We start from the raw sequence: 24,737 nt of genomic DNA, 5'->3' as shown, positions 1-24,737 counted from the left end.
CACGAGGGCTCACTAGTCTTCGCCACTTGGCACCACAAATACGACTTCCCTTCAACTGAAATCATCATTTCCTCCCACACCACCCACCCAGTTGTCCAAGGCAGAAATCTGAGAGCCTTCCTTGACTCTTCCCTCTTCCTCACCCCATATTTACTCTCTCCCCACTGTGACTACCCTAGTCCCTACCACCCATACCATGACCTCGTTCCTCAAGCCTGCCAGAACCCCCCAAAAGTATTATGCTTGCCTCCAGCCCTGCCCCGTCTGGTCCATTCTCCACGCTGCAGCCAGCTTGATCTTTCTAACAGACAGATGGGATCATGTGTCTTCTACTTAAAACCCTTCAGTGGCTTCCCACTGTCCTCAGGATCCAATCAGGTCCCTTGTGATGGTCTTAAAGGCCCTTTACCACAAGCCTCACCTCTCCCCACTCAAGCCCCAGCATGTCCACCTCAGCCACACTGAAGTCCTCTCTCCTGCTAAGCTTAGTTCCTTCTGCTCAGAAAGGCCTCATCTCCACCTGATCTGCCTCTGCTGTCAGGACTCAGTTCAAAGTGAGACCCCTAAGTCCTTGGAGAAGCCTTCCTTGACTTCCCCCTGCCCTCACATTTTGGAGCTCCCCAGAGATGAATCCCAGCATGTGAAAAATATTCAGTGTTTGCTGAGTGACTGACAGAGTAGGATGGGCGGGGTCCCTCACCAGCACCCCCTGTGAGCTTGCAGCTTCATTCCGTAGAGCTGCCGGTATAGCAGGAGGCCATGTAGGAGGAGCAGAGGCAGCACCCTGGTTGGGGATTGCACACAGAGTCCTTGCTGGACTAGCTCCACACTGTCGACCAAGGCATGGGACAGCTCCAGGGACTGGTCCCAGAAAATAGGCATGGAGTGCTGAGTCAGCACGGCTGGGGAGGAAGGAAAGTGCTGAGTCAGCACAATACAGTTACCTCCCCGCTCCAATCTGAGAGCCTGTGGGGGGAAGTTCCTCACCTGGTAAGGAAGCAATAGCCTCTGCAGACACAGTAAGCCAAAGACGGAAATCTCTGTGGACAGTGGCCACATTCTCTCTTGCTTGTTGAGCAGAAAGCAGTTCTAACTCCAGGTCGGAGACCACTAGGGGTCAGACATGGGGCTGAGATCAATCGCTGGGTAAAGGGTCAGACATAAGCCTAGAGACAGACTTGAGGCTAGGGGGTTAGGAGTCAGATACAAAGGTGATTAGGGGATCAGCCATGAGATCTGAGTTCAAGCTCAGGCCCAAGTGTAGGATAGGGTCCTAGAAGCCAACTCTAGGCAGCAAACCCACCCTTGGCTCTGGCCAACAGCCCCAGCAAGGGCTGTAGCAGCTCTTTTGGCCAGTGAGGCATCAGATGACAGTTCTCCAGCACCAGCCAGTGCCCGCTGTGCATAGCCTTGCGGAGAATGCCGACCACAACCGAGACCGGGTCCCAGGCTTCAGAGCCCAGAGCTATCACCTTCAGATGCTTCTGCCCCTGAGGACCAACAGCAAAATGGCAGGGTAACTCAAAGGGATCCTAGGGTGACCCAAGGGACCCAGAGTAATGCCACAGATGACCTGAAAAGTCCCTGAGTAATCCAGAAAGATCCATGAGAATGCTGGGAGGGGAGACCCACACCCCATCCCAGCCCTAAGAGCCCGGTGGCTCTGTGGCCAGGAGGCTAGGCTCAAACCTGCTCGTGTTTGGCAGCCAGTTTCTGGATGACGGTCAGGGGGTGCACAGTGGCGGTGGGGTGACCAGGTGGTGGCAACAAAATCAGCGTGGGCTGAGTAGCCTGACTGTGTTCCAAGGGTATGGTGGGAGCACGCAGGTTTTCATCCAGGGGCCGGCCCAGGAGGCTGGTGGTGAAGGTTGCCAGGGCACTGGCCAGGCACTCAGGTCGTAGCACACGCCACAGGATCAGCTTCTGGAGGAGGCTGAATGGGTCAGTCCCAGGCCCCGGTGCAGGACCCAGCACTGTGGATGACAGTGACAAGTAAGCCTGCCAAGCACTGGAGTGGCCTGCCAGGGATGCACACAGCCCAGCATATGGGGGCAGTACCTCTAACATCTCACATTCGTGCCAGGCTCTCAGCCCTAGCCAGGCCGGTCGAGGCACACCTGGGACTGGTTTTCTGTAGCCTGTGCTGGGAGAGGCTGCCAGTCCAGGCCAGAGGGCCAGCCTCTCGAGCTCTGGTGCCTTCCTTGCCACTTGCAGCAGAGCCAGAGCACCCAAGGCACCCACCAAGGGTACTTGGGTTAGGCCCAGTGTAGCAACAGTGCTGCCCAGTAGCTGGCGGGTCAGCTGTCTTTTTAACTGCAGCAGATGGCAGGGTAGTTCTTCCTGCTGCTGAATCTCACCTTTCATGCTGTTCAGAGCCCGCTTGGTGGCTGCCAGACAATTCTCTGGACTCATACGGAAAAGCGGTAGCAGGTTCTGCAGTGAGCTAAGAGCCTTTATAATGGCCATTCCATGCCAGACCACATGCCGATACGGTGCCCGCAATGCCACCTCCTGCATCCTCAGCTCTTCTAACTCCTCGAAATGGGCACGCAGCCGACACAGCTCTGCCTGGGCCCTCACCATGTCTCGCAGGAACTTGGCTGGTTTCTGACGCCTTGGGTTCTGGAGCAGCAGCATCGTCAGCAGCCGCTCCTGCAAACAGTCCCTTGTTACGCGGATCCGGCCCTTTCCCACGTAGCTCCCGATCAGCAGCACTCATCTCCACCCCCGTACCTGGGCCGCTGCAAAGCTCATCCCAACCCACAGACTGGACCCCCCAAGTACCTCAGCAGCCTCCACAGCTTCCCAGGCGTCCAGGAATCTGATCCTCAGGTCCTGCCAGTGGCTCTCAAGCTCAGGACGCTCTGTGCACAAGATTTCACGCAGCATCTGTTCTTCTAGGATTTCCATGTTCATGCCCAGGTCCAGCACATTCAGCCCTTTCAGCAATTCACAGCCTAGCACTTGGAATCACATGGGAGACGCTTAACCTCTTCCCCGTGGCAGAGCCAGGGGTGAGAGGCACAGGGAGTGTGGCTCCCTGCTACGGTCCTGAGCCCGCTCTGGGCCAGACTGAGTGAAGCTCAGGGCCTGGTGTTCCCACAAAGCTGTGCTGGCGACTTACCCACTGGGCCTCACCTTTTTCCAAAGAACTGAGGGGAAGGGTAGTGCTCAGATAGAGACAGAAGCCAGGCTGCAACTGGGGTGGGCACAGCTGTTCCCGCTGCAGTAGCCATTGCAGTTCTGGGCACTCTAGGCCCATCTCCATGTTGGTCAGTAGCACCGGCAGGCCTGCGAGGGGGAGGCAAGGACACCCTACCCACCATGCCAGCACCTGGGCACCCCCGTGCACAAAATCGGGCTCCGATTTTGCTCCCCTCCGGCTGACCGGAAGGCTCCCTCAGGGCTCTTCCACAGAGTTAGTGCCCAGGGTAGAGGTGGGGGCTGAGGTCAGACTGGGGTGTTGGAGTCCTGTGGGGCCACAGAGTAGGGGGAGGACACAGGAGACACGTGGGTGCAGGGGACGAGTTCTCACCACTGGCAGCTGCCTCCCGGAGCTGAGGCCCCAGCTCTGGGTCAGCGCCTGAGAGGACTCGGGTTTCGGGAGGGGGCGGGGACTGAGTCGCAGTCCCCGCCCCCTCCTCCTGTTCTTTCTCCTCTTGCTCCTGCGGCGCTTCCTCTTCCTTGTTCTTCTCCGTGATTCCCCTTTCTCCTGCTTTCTGTTCTTTTGTCTTGTAACACTCGTCGCTCTCATCATCTTCGTCTTCCGTGTCCTCCTCTTTAGACTCTTTTCCTTGATTTCTCTTGAAGCCCTTCCCTGTGGCAGAAAGATGAAGAGGGGCTCTTCTCAGGGAGGGACTCAGGCTCCTGGGGAGCCCCGTTCACCCAAGGGCTCCAGCACATGAAGTTCTGCGAGAAGACACCTTAGGAAAGTCACTTAAGCTCTCTGTGACACGATTTCGTCATCTGCAAAATGGGGTTGATAGTAGTGAGTACCTCATAGGGTTACTGTGAAGATGACATGGAACAATGCATACAAAGCACTCTGCTGGTACCTACCAAGCACTCAGTAAAGGGTAGCTCTCATTATTGCTACTCTAAAATTCCAGGGAGGGGTTCTAGTCACCCCTGAAATCAGCTCCATTTCTGCTTTTCTGTAGGTTGGTTAGAAGAGTCAGTGCATTTCCCTTTTTGCCTAAGCAAATTCTGTCACTAACAACTACAGGAGTCATCACTAGCATAGAGGTCATTGCCTGGAAGTAACAGCTGGTAGGAGAAAGGCCATAGACTGCGGCATTAGCCACGCCATGGACAGTGCCGTGCACCAGGTGGCTAGCTGACCAGCAGCCGTCTGCAGCCCCCTTCTCCTTTGCCTCCTCTACTGCAGGATCTGGAAAAGATAAATACTTATTTTTTTTAATTGTCAAGAAATTTAAGGATTTTTAAAAATATTAAGTGTTCAAGAAGTGGGCAAGTGGAGGTTGCCAGGTCCACAATTTGGTGTGTTCGTTTCCTATTCCTTAACAAGTTACCACAAACTTAGCTAAAAACAACACCCCATTTATTATCTCTCACTTCAGTAGCTTAGAAGCCTGATCAGGCACTCTGCTCAGAGTTAACACTGGGCGAAAATCAAGGCTAAAATTGGGCTTCCCTGGTGGCGCAGTGGTTAAGAATCCGCCTGCTAGTGCAGGGGACACAGGTTCGAGCCCTGGTTTGGGAGGATCCCACATGCCGCGGAGCAACTAAGGCCGTGTGCCACAACTACTGAGCCTGTGCTCTAGAGCCCGCAAGCCTAGAGCCCATGCTCTGCAACAAGCGAAGCCACCGCAACGAGAAGCCCGCGCACTACAACAAAGAGTAGCCCCCGCTCTCTGCAGCTAGAGAAAGCCCACGTGCAGCAACAAAGACTCAACTCAGCCAAAAATAAATAATTTTAAAAAAAAAAAAAACAAAAATAAATAATTTTTTTAAAAAAAGGCTAAAATCACTGGGGCTGCAGTGCTCATCTGGGACTTGCGTGCTCTTCCAGGCTTACTATTTTGGAGTTTTTTGTTTGTTTTTGTTGTTTTATTGAAGTATAGCTTATTTACAATGTTGTGATAGTTTCAGGTGTACAGCAAAGTGATTCAGATATATATATATATATATATATATACACGTACATATATACGTATATATATATATTTATTCTTTTTCAGATTCTTTTCTATTATAGCTTATTATAAGATATTGAATATAATTCCCTGTGCTATACTGTAGGTCCTTGTTGTTTATCTGTTTTATATATAGTGGTGTGTATCTGTTAATCCCAAACTCCTAATTTATCCTCCCCGTTCCTTCCCCTTTGGTAACCATAACTTTGTTTTCTATGTCTATATGTCTATTTCTGTTTTGTAAATAAGTTTGTTTGTATGTTTTTTTATTGATTCCACATATAAGTGATGTCACATGGTATTTGTCTTTGACTTGCTTCACTTAGTATGATAATCTCTAGGTCCATCCATGTTGCTGCAAATGGCATTATTTGTGCATGTATATATATATATATATATATATACACACACACACACACACACACACACACACACACACACACACACACACCACATCTTCTTTATCTGTTGATGGACATTTAGGTTGCTTCCATGTCTTGTCTATTGTAAATAGTGCTGCTATGCATACTGGGGTGCATATATCTTTTCAACAAGGGATTAATATCCAAAACATACAAACAGCTCATATAGCTCAATATCAAAAAACAAACAAACAAAAAACAGGGACTTCCCTGGTGGCGCAGTGGTTAAGAACCTGCCTGCCAATGCGGGGGACGCGGCTTCAAGCCCTGGTCCAGGAAGATCCCACATGCCATGGAGCAACTAAGCCCATGCGCCACAACTACTGAGCCTGTGCTCTAGAGCCCGCGAGCCACAACTAGTATAGTTGTGCAGAGTTCTTGAGGAGAGGCATTATATATATATATGTATATATATATATATATATATATGTATATATATATATATATATTTTTTTTTTTGCCTTACGCGGGCCTCTCACTGTTGCGGCCTCTCCCGTTGCGGAGCACAGGCTCCGGACGCGCAGGCCCAGCGGCCATGGCTCACGGGCCCAACCGCTCCGCGGCATGTGGGATCCTCCCGGACTGGGGCACAAACCCGTGTCCCCTGCACCGGCAGGCGGACTCTCAAGCACTGTGCCACCAGGGAAGCCCATGACTAATGTTTTTGAGAACTTATTATGTATTAGGCACTGTGTGAACTCTTTTTTCATGAATTATCTTACTTAATACAACAATTTATGAGATGGGTATAATTAAGACCCTGATTTTATTGGCAAATAAACTTGGGCTTAGAGAGGTTAAATACCTTGCCTGGGCCACACAGCTAGCAAAGGACAGATATTTGACCCAGATAGTCTGCTTATAGAGCCCCTGTTACAGACAAATTTATTATAAACCTTCTATTCTAGATGTCTATTGTTCTCACCAGTACAACCCTCAGCCCCTTCTTCTGGGAAATAAACACTCTCCCTTCCCCTAGGAAATGCTCCCTCCGATGCTCTACCCAGATGGGTCCCTGATCCAAGCAGGACCAATAGAAATATTTCCCCAGAATTCCTGAACATTGGATACATTCGGGTAGTAAAGCTCCGAGTTGTAGTTCAAGTTTCTAATAGGCTGAGCAGATCAGGATGCGGAAGATCACGGTCAGCCACGTAGATTCAGAATCACTGCAATATGGGCCCCAAAATGTAAATGTGGCCTAATTTATTAATATCATGTTGGCTGGGGACTTCCCTGGTGGTCCAGTGGGTAAGACTCCGTGCTCCCAATGCAGGGGGCCCGGGTTCGATCCCTGGTCAGGCGACTAGACCCCGCACGCATGCCGCAGCTAAGAGTCTGCGTGCTGCAACTAAAAGATCCTGCGTGCCGCAACTAAAGATCCCGCATGCTGCAACCGAGACCCGGCAGAGCCAAAATAAATAAATAACTATTTTTTAAAAATATCATGTTGGCTGATGAAATCTGGGATACCCTGGCCATAAAAATTTAGTGTCTTCATTATGAAAGGGAAGAGCACATGTGGCTGAGAGTGTTGGGCAGCTCAGACACCCAAGATGCACTGCGTTTACTCTCCCTGGCTTTACCTCTGCCTTTGGTGGGACCTGTGGCCAAGCATCCAGTCTCTTCTAGAGGCAGTGGATTCAGCCAGATGAGGGCCTGGTTGCTGGGGTCAAGCAGCAGGGGCCAACGGCAACTGAAGTAGTGAGTGTAACTTCGCAGAAGCAGGCCTGCCAGGCGGGCTGACTTTGCCTGGGGCTTCAGGTCTCGGTCCCACTGTAACTGTTCCGATTCAGAGCTCAGCAAGGCCAGAAGGCTGAAGGGAGAGCGTGTGGAGAGCAGGGCTTTCTTTGGTGGCGTGATGACAGATTTCTGCATCTGCTTCAGTGCCTGTGCCACGTCATCTGGGCCCAGCGGCTCCTCACAGCCCCTGCAGAGAGCCAGCCACTTGTCGAGTAGCTCCTGGCGCCGCATTGGTGGGAAGGGACCCAGGTAGCTGATGGCAGCTGAACACAAGACAGCATCTCCGAACACAGTCGTGCAGTGCCCCTTCAACTTCTGGTGTGGAAGGGAAGACCAGAGGGTGTGTAGGCCGGCAGGGACGTTAGAGGCAGAGGGTCTGGCAGAGAGGGAGTAAGGCAGGGTGTGGAGGAAAGCGTGGCAAGGAGGGCAGAGTGGGACAGAGGAAGGCAGTGAGGGCACGGGGGGAGCAGAGGACTGGGACTGTGGTGCAGAAATGAACTTTAGGGGGCAGCCTAGGAGGGGCTGGCTACCTGGAGCTCTGTAGTCCAGGAGTGCATGGGCGTGAGCAGTGCAGCTTTGATGGGCCACTTGTGATGATGGCCACGCCGAGCCTGACCGAGTTTCTCTGCCACATGCTTGTGGGAAGCCTGGGCATCTTCCAGCTTCTTGGACAGGGCCAAAGTGTACGCTAGGATCTCCTGGGCCTGGAACTGGTACTGGCCCAGGCGGGCTTGCTCCCGAGCCAGTGTCGCCTCCGCCTGCTGCAACAGCAGGCCCGTGGGCAGTCCTCGGCGCTGTGCCAGCCCGTAGTCCAGAACGGCCCAGAGCCAGGCTGCCAGCCGTGCTGCAGGTGTGCTCACTGCTCTCAAGGCTGCATCGCTCATGCCTGGAGCTTTCAGAGCTAGGTTTAACTTTATCATCTCTGAGTCCGTCATCTTCTCCTTAGGGAAGAACACCAGCTCCTGGGAGAGTGTGTTTTAAGAAGGGTGGGGGAAGGCATAGGTGCTCTGAACCTTGCCCCACAGCCTTGCCAAGTCTCCCCTCCATGCCTCCACTATCCTCCTCCATTGCGCCCCACATTCCCTACCTGATAAAAGTCCTCAGTGCATAACAGCTGCTTGGCACTGGCCCAGCCTGTTTCGCGGTGGAAGAGGTCACACAGAGCATCGGTCACCTGGACCACAGATTCTGGTGGCACTCGATAGCTCCGTATCTCCTCAAAGTCAGCCACCTGTAGCTGGCTCAGGGGTCCCAGGAATGCCTTGCCCATCTGAATGAGGAGAGATGGGCTCTTGAAGTGAGCTCCCAGAAAGTCCTCTTTCTTCAATGTATTTCCAGGAGGGATCATCTTCTCCTAGGGTCCCCAAAGGGACCATACCCCAAGCCATCTTATTACCTTTACCCCCTCCCCCAGGAGACTTCATGACAAGTCAACCCATCCTCTCCTCTGGGCATCCTGTGAGGGGTTGTCCTCTTCCAAGAGAGGAGCAGTGCAGGGCAGGCAGCAGGAAGAGCCCACCTGCTCCAGGAAAGCCTCATGCTGAGCCCGCAGGGCATCCCGCTGCTTGGTCAGGTTCTCAATGAGGTTCTCCTGCTGCCGACACTCTGCCAGCTGCCGCTTGTGCAGAAGCTTGTTTTGGTCTAGCTGCTGATGCAGTCTGCTGAGGCTCTGTGAACAGAGTTCAGGCTCTGTAGCTCTAGATCCCGGGCCAGGTGGGAATACCCCAAGGGAAGACCCCATGGGCTTGGACTCAGGCATACTCCTCACTCGATAGTCAGGGTGACCAAGTTGAACTCCAAATAGGCCACAGATACATGCTGAGCTCTGAAAGTGTCATTTTCTTATCTGTGAGTTATACATCTAGTAATGCAGCCCCGAGTGGGTGGGTGCTTCTCCTGACCTACCATACAGGCCCAGGAAATCTGAATCCAAAGCCTACACACTTAACCACTGGGCTACACTCTTCATCTTACTTGACCCATTAGTGGCATTTGCCACAGAAGGCAGCTCCTCCCTCTTGAACATTCTCCTCCCTTGACTTTCATGAGCCCACGTTCTTCTTTGGCTTTCTCCAACTTCTGTGGCTGCTCGTTCTCAGTCTCTTCCTGTGCCATCCCTTAAATATTTCTCAGAAATGTTTTCAGGGCCCCCTTCTCTTCTCAGCCTACACTTCTGGGCATCCTCCTTAATCTCATGTCTCTGATTACCACTTATACCTTAACAACTTCCAAATCTGTATATCTAGCCAGATTCTTTCCCAAGACTCACACCCCCGTATCCATCTGCTTAGTGGGAATCTCCTCTTTGGTGTCTCACAGGCCCCTCAGACTGCACGTGTCCAGAAGTGAACGTATTAGCTGTGCCTCGTCAGATCTCTTGCAATCTTACTCATCTGTTCATGTGTTCTTTTCTCAGAGAACTGTGCCAAAGTACCTGGAAGTTTCCCAAGGAAGAAACCTAATTGTTACCCTGACTCCATCTCTTCTAGTCCCCCAAACCCAACCCATCTTCAAGGCCTTTTGGTTCCACCTCCTAAACATCTCTCGTATCTACTCCCATCCCCAACGCCATCATTCGCACCCATGCTCTCTCACTCCTGACCTTCTGCACTGGCTTCCTAACTCCTACTCCCATCCTCTAGCTGGCTTTTCATGCTGCAGCCTAATTGGTTTTCTCAAAGCCAAATATCATATCATCAGGTCCCTTAACACTTGCCACTTTTTTCATTTGGTTTACAATGCCTCCATGACCAGGAGGCCTCTACTCATCTTTCCAACCTCATTTCCTTTTCCTCTCCAGCCATTCCTGACTTTCAGCTCCTCCAACGTGACACACATCCTCTTGCCTGTGGGCCTTTGCACCTGCTGTTACTTCAGCCTGTGACACTCTTCCCAAACCCTTTTATACGTAATCTTACCTAACCTTCAGGTATCGACCTTGATACTTCATTCATTTGTTTACATATTTAAGGAATGCTTTTGAACACCTGCCATGTTCTACACGTGCCTCTGTGTTACATACTGTGTGGCACTGTGCTTTCTCTAGAAAGTCTTTCTTGATACTTCAGAGCACCCTGGACTTGCTCTGTCATAACACACTGTTTTGTAATCGCCTGCATGAGCCTATATCTTCCAGTAAACTAGGCACCACGTAGGCAAAGGCAGTGTCTTATCTTTCTTATTAGGAGGCAATCTAATACATGATAACATTTCTCGGGCTCTTGCTATGTGCCGGCACTTTGAAGTGCTTTACATGTAAGATCTCATTTAATTCTCATCCTAACCTCTCTGGATCTGAGTTTTCTCATCTGTAAAACGCAAGAAAGGATGGCCTCCTTAGAAAAGTTGAGGCGAAATTTCTGTCTACCTATCTAGATGTAAGCATAGATGTAGACATGGACAAAAATATTAATGAGTGCTCGGACAAAAAGTATGGAGTTCAATTAAGTTTTTTGAGTACAGTAATAAATAAATGAACCAACTGAATATGAGAGGGAAAAGAGATGGAGGGGCCCAGAATGACTCCTGGGATTTAGCTTAAATGACTAAGTGGATGGTGGTGCCATTTCCTGAGGTAGACAATGTTGAAAGAAGTACACACGATTATGGCTGTTGAGTGAATGCCCCTGAGACTATGAAAATCTCATATCCAGATTTGGGGGTTCTTATGTTGCGCTCTGATGCAACTGACCCAGGGGTCAAAGAATAATAACACCCCTAAGCCATATCAACAATTCCTGGTATTATCCATTTTGGGAAAACGTAAGGCCCAAGACACGAAACTGGAATTTGGAAAACATGGGAAAGAGGACTCCTGTCCATCTATGAACTTCTCAATTTTTTTGCATCTCAACTGAGTCTTCATGTTTAATCTAAGCTAGTGATCCTCTGTGGCTGATGGTAGGCGGGCACCAGTACTATGAGGACTGCACAGGACATATGTGGAGTAGATACATGTACTTGGACACAATGTAAGCCATGCCCCTGGAGTTGCGCAACACTGGATGACAGCCCTGAGGGCACCCATCAGAAGAGGCAGGTTAGGCATTGGGAGCTGGAAGCCCTGAAAGTCCAGTAGAAAGTAACTCAGATTATCTGCTCATAAGCTGATCACTAGTTTACTTCACTGTAGTTATCCCTGAAACTTCATCAAAAAGTCTTGCGTAGGGCTTCCCTGGTGGCGCAGTGGTTGAGAGTCTGCCTGCCAATGCAGGGGACACGGGTTCGTGCCCTGGTCCGGGAAGATCTCACATGCCGTGGAGCGGCTGGGCCCGTGAACCATGGCTGCTGGGCCTGTGCTTCCGGAGCCTGTGCTCCGCAATGGGAGAGGCCACAACAGTGAGAGGCCCGTGTACCGCAAAAAAAAAAAAAAAATCTTGTGTAGCAGGAAGGAAAAAGAAAATGCAATTTCAGAATTCCTCTTATTAAAAACAAAAGAAAAAGTCTCTTTACTTTAGGAAAACACTATTAACTAAGAGTGTTTGACTACAGAAGGTGTGATGACCCCATTGCTACCAGTTTTAGCCAGATATGAGCGGTTTGTTTATTCAAAGAAGAAAATTGCTCTGTATAAGAAAGCAACAGGATTTAGGGTTTGGACCAGAAAGAAAAATCTCTTATTACATGAGCACTGTATTTGGGGAGCTCTAAAGGGAAAGTGGGGTGGCTGAATAGCATTGTGGAACAGTATTGTGGAGATGGGAGGAGGATAGAAAAGTTCGTCACTAGCAAACGCCCTGTAGAGGAAGGTGACAGAGAAAAATTCAGGACACTGAGGTCTAGTATGCCATTTAATCTCTTTCTGGCTCTGTTCTAGAATGTAAATGGCCCCCACAGCCATCTCCCATCCGCTGTACATAATAGTATATATTTTAATATATACAGTGTATACATTTGTGTATTTGGTGCTTTTGTGGAAGGAAGCCGTGCAGGGACAAAGCAGCATGGGAAGAGAGGACAGCTACAGGAGGTGTGCCAGCTAGCAGTGATAGAGAATCCAGGAGAAGAGGATTACAGTGAGAGGGGACCATGAGGATGTGATCCTGCCCCATCCCCAATGGGGATCTCTGGAGAGCTTGGGGAGCATACTGAAATTCACACAGTCAAGGTACTAGGGACAACAAGAAGCGGACACTTGGATTTCTCGTGTTTAGAGGAACCAGCCCGATCTCAGCTGCGCCATGGGGAACTTTGAGCCTGAGCTCTAAAGGAGGAGGTGGCAGGAACTAGAGAGATCCCCTGGGGAAAGGGGGACTCTCAGGAGACAAGAACTAAGGTTCAGTCTGTATGGTTCCTCCGAAGTCCCCGTTTGGGCTCCCACTTTGACCCTGCTGCGCATGCCTCAAAATCCTCTCCCCTTTACCTTGCGGGAGTCTTTCAGCTGCTGCTCCAAGCTGACGACCAGGTTGGCGTGGGCACCGTGCTGCTCAGTCAGCATCCTCAGATTTCCCAGGGCATCCTGGATCCTGAAGACACAGCGTGCCAGTGAGTGGCCCTGAGGGAGCAGAAGGAGGTACGGGGAGGGAATGGGGCCACTCACCGCTGGGCCTTGTTCTTAGTCTGCAGGGTCGTCTGTCGCTGCAGCAGCACGAAGTTGTCCAGGAAGTCCAGGAAGGTCTTGGGGGTGACGAGAGGCAATTCCGGGCACAGGTGCCCGTGGTAGCTGGCAGCCGAAAGGTGGATGAGAGCCATGGATTTGGCCACACTGGGAATTGAGGCCTGAAGGTCTGGGCACTTCAAGAAGTCTGCAACAGGCATGGCTTTAGCCTGGACTTGTGAGTTCGTAGGGGAAGAAATGACAGAGACCCTCTCCTGGCTCAGGAAGGAGGGCAGAAAAGGTGAAGGGGGCTCAACTAGGTTCTGGAGAGAGAGACTGACCTAAGTAATAATCCTCTTTAGAACCTGGTCAAGATGAGTGGCAAGGACAGGTAAAAAGGGCTCACCGTCATCAAGGGGTGGGCTCTGAGCCCCCTCCAGATGGTGCTGGGCCACACTGACCAGGGAATCTTGGTCCCAGGGTTCGTAGCAGTCGGTGCTGGCGATGGCCAGTTGAAGGAGCCTCAGGAAAAGGGTGGAAGGCAGCTGTTTGTGGGCCTGGTCATCTCCGATCAGGATGAACATGTGCAGGTGGCTGCACACCTGCTGGTAGAACCTGTGGGGCAGGAGCTCAGATACCGTCCTCCCCTTTATCCCTGTTTGCCCCACCTGACGCCTCAGGCCAGCTCTCTGTGTCCTCACAGCAGCCCTTAGGTTGTGTGGGGGATTTGGGCCTTTGGCCAGGGTGGGGCAAGGGCAGAGCAGCCCCTAGCTTGGGGTTCTTGGCCTCACCTCTGCAACAGCATTTCCTTCTTGACGTTCTGCCTGACACTAAGGTTGTCCCTGGGGAGATGTTCTTCAATGTTGTCCAGATCTGCCTCTGTGTACTGGTCAGGGAACCTGCCTGAGGTTGCCAGGGCCAGCAGGCGATGAAGGGTAGTGAGATCCACACCCTTGGGCACCAGCAGGGCCACTGGCTGGCCTAACACGCCAGCATGCCAGCTGGCATCCCGCAGACACTGGAGAACGGCCTCCTCTGATCCACGTGGCAGATGGAAGAGGCGGGCCTGACAAATGCTAGCAGCCAGAGTGACGGCAGTACGGCGCCCAGTCCCCTGAGCCCCCGAGAGCAACAGGCCATGCTGCCTGGGCCTGGCTAGCACCCGGACCAGGCGGGCCACATGCTGGGCCATCGAGCGGCACCGGGCCAGGTGGGGGCTCAGCTTCAGCTGGGCAGCTGACGTGGCCAGCTGCTCCTCCAGGCTCACCCACTGCCGTTCCAGGTACAGGTTGGAGCTCTCCGAGCTGGACCGCAGTGTCAGTTCCTGACTGAAGACCAGGTCTGAGGGATTTTCCTGGGGGCAGAGCAGTAGCACCGGGAGCAACAGGGGGGAGATCATGTCTACCTGGCTTGTCTTCTGCCACCAGTTCTTGGCTCTGTTATTCAGCTGGAGTTTGCAGCTGGAGGTCCTTGTGCCTTCCTCCTGGCTTATCTTCTGACTTAGGCTCCCTGTGGCCACCCTCTTTACTGGTGCTCTGGACGGCGCTGAATCATTGGACACGGAGCCTGTGCAGACCTGCAGGCCGTACGGGTCCTCGTCCTCCTCGGTCTCACTGCCGCTGTTGCTCAGGTTCCCCCACTGGGCCAGCTCCCCTTCGGACTCCACTCCAGGCACCTGCTCTTCCCCCTCCTCCTCCTCGTAGCCCTTGCCCAGGCTCGGGGGCGCTGGCCCACAGCAGAAAACATTCTGAGCTACCTCTAGGAGCAGGTTGGCACAGAAGGAGCGTTCCCCGGGGCTGCCCAACTGGTCACAAAAGGTTCTCTGTGCCTCATGCAACCAAAGACGCACTATGTTGCACGTGGCCATCGTGACTGCCAGGCGGGTGCCGCATAGGCCGGATACCCGGCGCAGGTGCTCCTGGTGGTTGGGACAATCCACAAAAGCCCGGGAGCCCACCCTGCTGGGCAGCAGCTGCAGGCTGCCTAGCAGCTGGCTTACAGAGTGCAGGGAGAAGCGGTAGTGTGGGCGGAGGGGTGAGGGCAGAAAGCACTTGCGCACCGCCTCCCAGGCCTCCACCGACGCCTGGACCAGGGCTCTTGCTAGAACACTCTCCCGCTCCACAGAGGGGAAGCTTTCGAGCCAGGCCTGGATGCTGGGCACGTGCCTGCTCAGCAGCGTGGCCAGGGTCACGCTGCCCAGGGCCAGCACGGTGAAGAGCCGAGAGAGGCGTGGGCACAGCGGGAGCTCGCAGAAGCCTGGCACTGTGGCAGTGGCAAGGAAGTTGACTATAGGCTGCAGCGTCTGCACTTCCAAGGTGCTGTGGGCGTACACGGTGCCGTCTAGGGCCTGGCGCAGAGTCTCCAACACTGGCTGACAGCTCTTCTCTGGGTCTGTGGGCCGTGAAGAATAACAGAGAGAACAGGCGTAAGTCCGCATGACAGTGTCACCCCACTCTTCCTCTCCCTGCCTCACTGGGTCTGCTCCTGGCACACATGGGGTTCTAAGGAATTTTATGCATCTGGTGTGTTGGGACTTGGTAAGTTCTTCTCTCTCCCTTGCACTCTCCTTAGGAGTGAGTGACTTTTTTCCCCCTCTTCTGCCCCAAATCCTACCTCTAAGACTAATTACATATCCCTTAACTGAAGGTTAATGAGTAGGAAGGTTTGGAAACCGAGACTGGTGGAAACATGCTCAGCGTGGGATGGAAGAGGCAGGCTAGTAAACGTACAGTCATAAAACCATATTTGTCATAGATTTTGTACAGAGCACAGGACGAGGCCCAGACTTCCTGGAGGAGATACTGCCTGAGATTATTTGTAAAGAATAAGTAGGATTTAGCTAGATAAACGCAGGAGAGAAGGCCGAGAGGATGGCGATCCCAGAGGCTAGAGGAAGCCTAACTTATTGGATGCCTGCGTTACAAAGTCGAATCCAGTTAGAGGACAGAGCATAAAAATCTACAGAAGAAAGACTCATCACAAGAAACCTTGAAGAGCATTTGCCAGAGCTCCCGGTAATGACTGCCTGAACCAGGGAAGATGGAATGGAAATAGGTGGAGAGGCTTGAGAGATACTTGGGAGGCAAAATTAAGACACATGGTGACTGGATATTGGTGAGGGAGGGGAAGATGTCAACAAGATTTCTGGCTACAGGGACTGGATGGATGGTGGTACCAGGTACTGAGAGGGCACATGGGAGCAGGGTTTTGGGGGAGAATGATGAGTTCAGAGTTGGATCTGTGGTGTCAGTGGGACAACCAGGTAGAGATACATAGCAGACTGTTAGATAAACAGATCTGGTGCTTAGAAGAGGGTCTTGGAGATGGAGATTTAGCAGTCAGAGCATAGAGATGGTGGATGAGGCCATGCAAAGGACAGGATTATTCAGGGAGCGTACGTAGACTGAGAAGATATTAAGAATGGAACACTGAAGTTTGGTCTGTAGGTATATGTTTGAGAGTCGAATATTGCTAGGGCTTTTCCAGTCTCAAGAGACAACAATGACACCTTCCCTCCTCCCAGCTCCTCACCAGAAGCAGCCAGGTGCAGATCTTCCAGCAGGAAGAGGAGAAAGCCTTTGGAATCCACGTGCCGCCCAGGCCACAGGCTGGCTTGTGATTGGCCCTGGACCCCCCGGCTCAGCAGGAGGCGAAGGTGGGTGGGACTGACGGCAGGGTGGATGGGGCTGGACACGTAAGGGTGCTGTGGCTCCACTAGCACCTCCACAAAGGCTGACTTCCCCGTGGCTGCCTCTCCAGCCAGCAGCACCGGGTGTCCCTCTGACAGAAGCAGGTCCACCACGTACAAGAGCCGTTCGGTCTACAGGACAGGAGCAGGGCTTACTGTGGCAGCTCCAGGTTAGCACAGTAATCTAGCCGAAAGTAAAGGTCTAGGAATCTTGTATTAAAGCTGTATTTGCAGAACACTGCATGCATTCTGGAGACTGTGGAAACATTTCAAGGAACGGGAGCAGGTAGGCCTAGGACATGGACCGCCCCAGGATATCTCTTTGATATCCTGCCCCACTGTCCTCACACCTGAGGAGAAGGGTTGAAGGTGCCCTGAGTTCCCTTGATGCGGCTGCCCAGGTATTGGCCAGTGAAGGGGGCCAGCGTCCCATCTTCAGGGCATACATGTAGATCAAACACCAAGGCTGAGGCTGGTAGCTCAGGGTAGTTGGAGAGGCAGCTAATAGAACCCCTCAGGAAGGTATCAAAGAGGGGCCAGAGCCTGCTCAGATGGACATACAGGCAAAAGTGTCAGTTACAACAGTTCCATTTGTGATACACTCACACACTCCACCCTCCCCCAACAGTGTCACCTGGGTTTTGACTCCCATGGGCCACTCACTCCATCTCAGCCCTCTGCATCCCCCATCCCCCATCCCTGTAGATACCTGGAGGGAAGGTGGGCTCCAAAGCCCCAGATCAAAGCAAAAAGAAAGCTGCTGACAGCCAGCAAGTGCTCCCTGCGCTTACTAGGCACAGCGCCACTGTCAACCTGGTACTGGTGCGGAGAGCTGCTTTTCGAGGACTTGAAGCTTCGGGCCACAGGGTCACTATAGCTGAGGTCCTCTGCAAAGGTCACCATGGCCAGAATCGGAGCCCCAGGAGGAAAAAGGGGAGGGAGTTGGGGGAAGAGAGTAGGGGTTGGCTATTACTTTTCACTTTCAGTCCCCAGGCCCAAGTCCACCTAAGAACCTGGGCCACAGGCTCGAGCTATATCCCAGCTATCCTCAAGTCCACATAGCTCTCAAATCAGTCCTTCCCTTCACCTGGGATATAGGCCTTCTCCTTCTCATCTATGCGCAGGTGTGGGTCAAGCAGACAACGCAAGATGCGGGCCAAGCTGGTGACTTCAGCCACACCTGGGCAAACGGCCTGCTGCCCATGTACCTGCAGCAGGGAGCTGGCACCCTGGCAGGTGAGGAATCGGAATGTTGCAGGCACCAGCACTTCTGCCAGGTGGTTGAGTTCAGTGACAGTCTGGAGCTGCAGGTGGTACTCCTGGGGCAGGGCTGCCATCAGGACGCTCAGCATACCCTGCCAAGTCTGCTCCCCACGGCACCAGACTAGGGCACAACGGCCCACCACTGTGGGAGACATGTCTGTTGCATCTCCCACCTCCATCAAAAGAAAAGTACCTGGGGGTCGTGCTATTTGCTGACCATTGGGGAGGCTAAGCTGCGGGGGGTCACCCAGGAGGCAAGTGATGGAGTCCAGCCAAGCACCACCGGAAGCCCCATCACATATTATCCAGTGATGAATCCCCACTGATTCCTGCACCTGCCCCCTTGGGCCCACAGTCTTACACCGACTGGCTTCACGAAGCAGCCTGGGGAAGACACCATGGTGCCAGCAGGGGCCCTCCAGCCATCCCAGGAACTCCTGGGGGCTGAGGACACTGGGATACAGGTGAGTAATTTCCACAGGCTGGCAGCAGCTCTGGGTCAAGGGGTCCTCCATGGCTGCCAACCAATTCTGGATCTTAAATAAGCTGCGCCAACATGTGGTCTTGCCACTGCCTGCAGGGCCCAGGAGCAAGACACCTGAGGCCTGGCCCAGGGCCTGACTCAGCTGCTCCAGGGACCCCAAAATATCAGGGCTGGGATGCAGGCCTCCTTGCTGCAACTCCTCCACCAGCAGTGAATTCCTCAGCCTGGGGGCTATAGGCTCTGCCAGCACCTCGCTGGCGGTAGGGAAGAGCCCACAGAGCAGCTTTTGGAGGTTGCGCAGGTGGACCCCATCCAGTATGCTGAACAGTGGGGAGCGCAGCAGGGCACGCAGTAGGGCGGCCTCCTCGATGGCGGCTAGGCTGCAGGGCTGCTCGGACTCGGGATCCTCCTTGGTCACGTTTAGAGCCTGTATCATGTCTTCCAGCACCTTCTTGAGCAGGGGCAAGCGGCAGGGCAGGGGCCCAGACACCAGCTCACACTCAAGGGAGAAGAATTTGGATAGGCGGGTAGCCATGCGGGAGGCGCCCCGTATCCCCGCACCCAGCAGGGTCAGCTCTGCCACTTGCCGCAGGTCAGGCAGTGTCAATGCCACAGGCCTCAGTAGTTGGCGCAGGTTGGCAGGCACGGCAGGGCTCAGGGCACGCAGTGTCAGGAGACAGCCGTAGCCAAGGCGCATGTCCACGTGATGTTTCTCAAAGAAGCCACTGCCAAGGAGCTGGGGGTGGGTGGGGTCGACGGTGCTGGTACTTCGGGAAGCTTCCTGGTACAGTGGGGCATAGAGGTGGCGCAGTTTGGCCAAGCGCTGGCCCAGGGCAGAGAGTAAGCCAAGGGGCAAGTGCTGAGCTGCTTCTAACAGGAGCCAGGCACCACCCTGCAGGGCACCGTTCAGGTAATTGCTCAGGCTTTGGGCCTCTATCTGAGGCAAGCAGGGCACCACCACCAGCTGGCGCCCCAGGGCCTGCGCTAGCGTCTTCACCATAGCTGCCTTGCCCACACCATCAGGGCCCAGTAGGGTCCCACAGGCCACCTCTTCCAGGGCCAATAACAGCACTAGGGCCGGCCGCTCAGGAAGCAGGCTGGGTAGAGACCCCAGTCTGGGACCCAGGTACTCGTAATTGTACAGGAAAGACCGACCCAGCACATCTATCCAGCATGCAGCTGGTGACAGAGAAGTCTCAGTAGGTGCAAGAGACTTGGGACTCTGCAGGGGGCTTTGGGGAGTGGTGTGGGGTGAAGCCAGGCGGTACTTGAGTTGGCGGGCCCAGTGGAAGTCCGTCAGATCACTGACCTGGCGCTCCTGCAGCAGCTGTGCTATATCCCGGTGAGCCACTGTCATGACCAACAGGGCACTGAGCAGGCTGGTCTGGCGGACAGAGGGCAGGGGCTGCTCACCCTGAGAGGCCCTCCGGGCCCGCAAAAAATTCACCAGTACGTCAAGCTTGCGCACGTGCATGGGGACCGCGGCCAGGGCCTTCCCTTCAAGCAGAGCCTCCTCCATGTTGGCCCGCCATACCACCTCCTCTGCCACCAGGACACACTGCCACGGGAAGGCCTGGACTAGGTCCAGCCAGTGCTGGACATACATCTGCGGGGGCGACTGGCTCTGCTGGGGCAGCTGCCTGAAGGCCTTGTCTAGGGACGGGCCCAGAGCAAGACGGGCAGCCACACAGTCCTGCAGCAAGTGCACCAGGGCCAGACGCAGACCCTGCTCCAGGGAGGCCAGCCACCTGGGGAGATCTGAATGCAGAGGAAGGGACCCCGGCAGCTTCACCTCCTCCCCACCTGCCCCGAGCACTGCAAGTGCCTCCAACTGAGTCTGTGGGCTTGGGCTTGACTCCCGGTCATCCGTGTTTCTATCAGTTCGGCTGGACTTGAAGCTCACGGCATGCACGTGAGGAAAACAGCGTCGTGCCCATAGCTGGGCCTCACAGGACTCCAGCGGGGCAGCTAGCAGGGCCACCAGCTCACTGCCACTGAGGAAGAAGAGGCGGGGGAAGTGAGCACATACGGCATAGAGCACGCTCTCCAGAGCTACGATGATGCCCTCCAGCTCCACGGAGCCCGCTTGCAACAGCTGTTGCAGCTGCTGGCCTTGGAAAGAAGGGCTCCGCTTGGCACTGGGCACTATAAGTGACAGAACCAGGGGGTCAGCTACAGAGATCCTCATCAGGGTCCGATACTGTTCGTCCATGGCCTCGAAACGGGAGCGCTGTGGTGAGAGAGAAGGTAAGAGTGAGGGCGGCATCCCCCTCCCGCCCTGAGCCCCACTGTCCAGTAGCACTTGTCCACCCTGCCACACACCCCCTTCCCTACCAGGTCAGAACTAGGAAACTGGATCTTCATCTCATGCAGAACTTTATTCAAAAAGATCCACTTCTGCTGGAAAGTCACCCACACCTGCAGCAGGGCACCTGTGAGAAGCAGCCAGGGGAACACTGGAGGGAGACTAGGGTTCCAGCTTCTGCAAGGGGGTCCAGCCTGCTCCTGCCCTCTTGGGATGCCCCACTCCCAAAAAACTCTGCTCAGCAGGACCCAGGGACCTTGCTCGAAGGAGAGAAAACCTGCAGCGTGAATAAAGACCTGGTCACTTCAGCCCAAGAAGTGGCCCTGAAGGAGGTCCTCACTCTGTCCTCACCCACCCCCGACCCCTCTCCCCATCTTTCTGGGCCATCTCACCTCAGGACCCACCCGTCAGCCCAGCTAGAGGCCTGCACTCACTCAGGCCATGCATGATAGTCACCCACTCCAAAGCCATTTTGTTTAAGTCTCCTGACTTCTGGGTGGCCAGGAACTTGAACAACATCTGAAGACTTTCCTGGACAGAATCCTGCAGGTTGCTGTAATCTAAGGAAGAGTGGGCTCGAGCTGAGCTGAGCTGGCAGTCAGATGGGGCAAGGGCAGGGGTGACTGATACCCAAAATACACTGAAACTCACAGATCTCAAACTACTCTCTAGAAGACACAAACTTTTTTGCTTCTACTAGTCGAACCTAGTATGCTCACCAAGAGTCAGAGTGTGTTTGCAAACTTGTTTACGTGAGTTCCGTTTGTGTGAGTTATAATTTTAATTATAGAATTTAATCTTGTATCATGTTAACCACTGAAATATGGGTGGCAAAATAGTTGCTGGTTCTATGGAAACTCTGGAAGGGCTTCAGTAAGCCAATAAAAACATGATATTAAATTAGATATGGGCAAGGCGATTTTTTAAGATTGTGAAATTATAATAAAAATCTAGAAAAGTTCTGGATTCAGATAGCTTTACAAGTGTCCTCACGTCCCTTCTCCACTTTACAGAAACTGAAAGTGGAAATAGCAGATGACGTATTAACGCAAGAAAGGCAGTGAGGAGCTTCTATCTCTTGACTGCAAATCAAAGAAAACCTCGTCTTTAGATTAAAAGGTTAGTAAATAAATGTCCATTACATGATTTAAGCTAAAATAAAAATCTTAAGCCATGTATGCATATTTTATGATTTCCCTGCTTAACTAACTTTTTGAATTTGCCAGTTGGGTTTCAGTTAGGCTGGATAAGAGAATTTCTCCTTTACTTCCCTAATTATACCATCTTGAGTGCCCGTACATATGCTGCTCCCTCTGAGTGGCATGCCCTTCTCCCCTTGCAAACTTGGCAAACTCCTACTCCTTCAGAAGTCAGAATGAGGCCTTTGCCTAAGGGAAGGGAAGATTTCTCTAACTCTCCCGGTCCTTTGATGTTGGTCCTCTTTCTGAGATGCTACTGCCCTCAGTTAGGTGCTCTGTCATGCACCTGTCTCTGTTCTCTTGTCCCTCTCTCACTGGACTGGGAGTCCGCAAGGGACGGGACTTCGGTCTGTAAATCTCAGAGTCCCCTGCATTTGGTTCAGAAGAGGCAGGTGAGTTTGATGAGGGAATGACAAAGGAATTAATGAGTGGGTGCAGTCTAGAGGACAGAGCATTGAAAGCTGGAGAGACGTGACCACGAGGAATTTCTTAGCACACCCAGAAAGGGGAGGACCTTTGCTGAAGAGGCCAGGCATTGGGTGGGAGGGAGTGGATGGGGGGCTCCCAAGAAGATTAAGACTGTACGAGGGCTACATGGAAGATATTGTCTCAGAACAGACTGATGGCTCAGGCTGTCCAGGGGGGAGGGGGCCCTGGCTAGAGAAGCCAGATCTGGCAGGGCTTGGGGGATGAACACATTCCCCAGCAGCAGGGACTTTCACTGGGCCACGAGGGTTGGGTCTCACCTGAAAGGATGAAGGTGCCACTATCCTTGCCCACCACCTGCCACTGGGGGCTGCGGGGCGCTTGTCTCTTGGAGCGCTCTGAAGCTGGGGGCTCATACGGCACATGCAGGATGAAGTTGAGCAGTCGCAGCTGTCGTGCTTCCCAGGCCCGCTGCAGCTGCAGTAGGGCCTCCTGGGCATGAGCCCGTATGTTTTCACACCGCCAGATCTGGAACAGTTGGGTCTCAGGAACCAGGACTGGCTAATGGCTCAGGGGATAGCCTTGGAGCTGGGACTCAAGGGCCAGGGCCCAGGAGAGTGGAGGTCTTAGAGATGGAGAGTGGGACCATCAGGCTTCAAAGACAGGCCACCAGCATCACACTGTGACCTAAGGCTGCTGCCCTGAAACCCACTTTTTTGCAAGGCTCCAGCTGAGCAGACAATGCCTCAGTCAGCTCATGCTCTTTTGGGCCAGGGGACATCTGCCATCCTGTGTGCCCACAACTTCAGGGCTGCCACCCACTTCCTTCCCCTGGGAGGGAAGGGACATACTTTCCGTCACAGAGCGTCTGGAACTACCCATCAGATCCCCATACCCTCCAGGCAGGCTAGCAATCTCAACCCCACCCCACTACAAGCCAATACCCACTGTCCCCCTTGTCTCAAGGGGCTGCTAAGCCTTAACTGGCTCTATTAGAGCTTAGCAAACAGGCCCTGGGCTTGGACCACCTTTCCTCTGTGGGCGCAGAGAGGGGGTGAGCCCACCTGGTTGATTCGATCTGTAAACTCCAGCAGGGGACAAGAGAGCAGCTGGCCCACTGTTAGGAGCTCTATGTTGTGGAGATCGCCTAACCCTAAGCCTGGAGGGGGAGGGACAACAAGTCAGAGCAACTCTCCGTCTTTGGCAGAGTCCAGCCCAGCCCAGCCCAGCTCCCAGACAGCACGACACAGAGGCAAGGGCCCAGAACCTAAGGTCCAGAGCACAATTCAGAGTCCAGAGGTAAGACTCCAGCCCAGCCCAGCCCAAGTCAGCAGAGAGGACCCACATGGTAGTGTGAGAGGTTAAGAATGTTTGTCTCTGTGGGGGAAAGGAGGCTGTGGTCTGTGAGGGAAGGCCAGGGCAACCTGGGGAGGAAAGGTGTTTCCAAAAAGAGCAATAGGGAACTTAGTTGTCCCATTGTTCAAACCCTACGTCCTTCCCTTCCCCTCCCTTCTGACTCTACCCAAACCCACCTCGCAAGAGGGCTTGGAAGTTGATGTTCTGCAGCTGGAGGCTGCCCAGCCTGGTGAGCAATGGCAGGAGGCTGCGGAACTCCTCCAGCACGTGCATGCAGCGCTGCAGAACTGGGCTGTGGAGCCCCAGGGTTGCACTCATCTGGGCCGCCTCTGTGAGCCAGCCATCTGTCTTCTCCTGGGCCATAGCCAGATTGAACTGTAGGGAGAAAGGCACATTGGCAGCTGGAGACCCTTCCCCACCCCGACCCATGCAGACTCTCCACTCCCAGGCAGGGGGTCCAAGGAGGGTGTCAGCACCTTGGCAAAAGCCATGCACTTCCATTCGCTGATATTTTCAGAGATGACTCGGTACAGGTGCCAGATGCGCTGCTGCTGTACAATAGGACGGATCCCACAGACTGGCAAGGGCACAGGACTCTCGTCCCCTGTGGGATAGGGCTTGCTGAGGCCTAGGCTATGTGCAGGGCTGGGGGTGGGGGCATGATGGGGGATGGTCAGTCAAGAGCCCATAATGACAGAAGGGAGGGTCCTAAAAGTGCCAGGGACGGGGCGGGTGTGGTTGTCCAAAATTGTTCAGTACAATAATCCAAGGGAGAGTTAGTCCAAGGAAAGAATATCTAGGAAAATGTGATAGTGATGAAAGGGAAGGATTCCTCTTCTATTAGTCTCTGTCTCACTTATGCCACTCTGGCCATACCACACTCTTTACTGTTGCTCAGATACACCAGGCATGCTCCCTCCTGCTGAGGGCCTTTGACGGGCAGTTCATTCTTCCTGGAACACACTTCCCCTAGAAAACCACATGGCTCACTCCCTCACCACATTCAAGTCCTTGCTCAGCTATCACCTTCCGAATGAGGCCTACGCAGCCCACCTCATCAAGAACTGCTAGCCACCCTCCCTGGCATTCCCAGCCCCTCCTAACCTGCTCTACTTTTTTTCTATACCATTTATCACTTTCTAACATATTCCATCATTTG

The 24,737-nt window shown here is 53.4% G+C and overlaps 2 protein-coding genes across 2 annotated transcripts in view; one reads left to right on the top strand and one right to left on the bottom strand.

Moving 5' to 3' along the window:
• The window catches only part of RRP8 (ribosomal RNA processing 8), a 44,707-nt gene extending 28,255 nt beyond the window's left edge, over positions 1–16,452 (top strand). Inside the window, exon 9 of the transcript XR_003791402.1 lies at positions 16,381–16,452. The gene's annotated coding sequence lies outside the window, so the exon portion shown is untranslated. The remainder of the gene's footprint in view (positions 1–16,380) is intronic.
• DNHD1 (dynein heavy chain domain 1) overlaps positions 1–24,737 on the bottom strand; it is a 66,174-nt gene that overhangs the window by 2,197 nt on the left and 39,240 nt on the right. Inside the window, 25 exon segments of the mRNA XM_029207607.1 lie at positions 701–902; positions 988–1,110; positions 1,304–1,490; positions 1,690–2,652; positions 2,785–2,963; positions 3,139–3,291; positions 3,536–3,817; positions 7,165–7,636; positions 7,852–8,283; positions 8,409–8,591; positions 8,841–8,990; positions 12,684–12,786; positions 12,861–13,065; positions 13,264–13,472; positions 13,649–15,248; positions 16,389–16,677; positions 16,896–17,088; positions 17,255–17,432; positions 17,633–20,522; positions 20,627–20,724; positions 21,032–21,157; positions 22,543–22,750; positions 23,287–23,381; positions 23,755–23,953; positions 24,055–24,182. Of these exon segments, the coding sequence (XP_029063440.1) occupies positions 701–902; positions 988–1,110; positions 1,304–1,490; positions 1,690–2,652; positions 2,785–2,963; positions 3,139–3,291; positions 3,536–3,817; positions 7,165–7,636; positions 7,852–8,283; positions 8,409–8,591; positions 8,841–8,990; positions 12,684–12,786; positions 12,861–13,065; positions 13,264–13,472; positions 13,649–15,248; positions 16,389–16,677; positions 16,896–17,088; positions 17,255–17,432; positions 17,633–20,522; positions 20,627–20,724; positions 21,032–21,157; positions 22,543–22,750; positions 23,287–23,381; positions 23,755–23,953; positions 24,055–24,182 (9,847 nt within the window).

This window comes from Monodon monoceros, unplaced genomic scaffold, assembly GCF_005190385.1.
Source record: "Monodon monoceros isolate NGI ecotype Baffin Bay Population unplaced genomic scaffold, NGI_Narwhal_1 Super_Scaffold_7, whole genome shotgun sequence".
Taxonomy (NCBI): domain Eukaryota; kingdom Metazoa; phylum Chordata; class Mammalia; order Artiodactyla; family Monodontidae; genus Monodon; species Monodon monoceros.
Note: the sequence above shows the minus strand (reverse complement) of the source record. Positions and strands in the feature narration are given on the sequence as shown.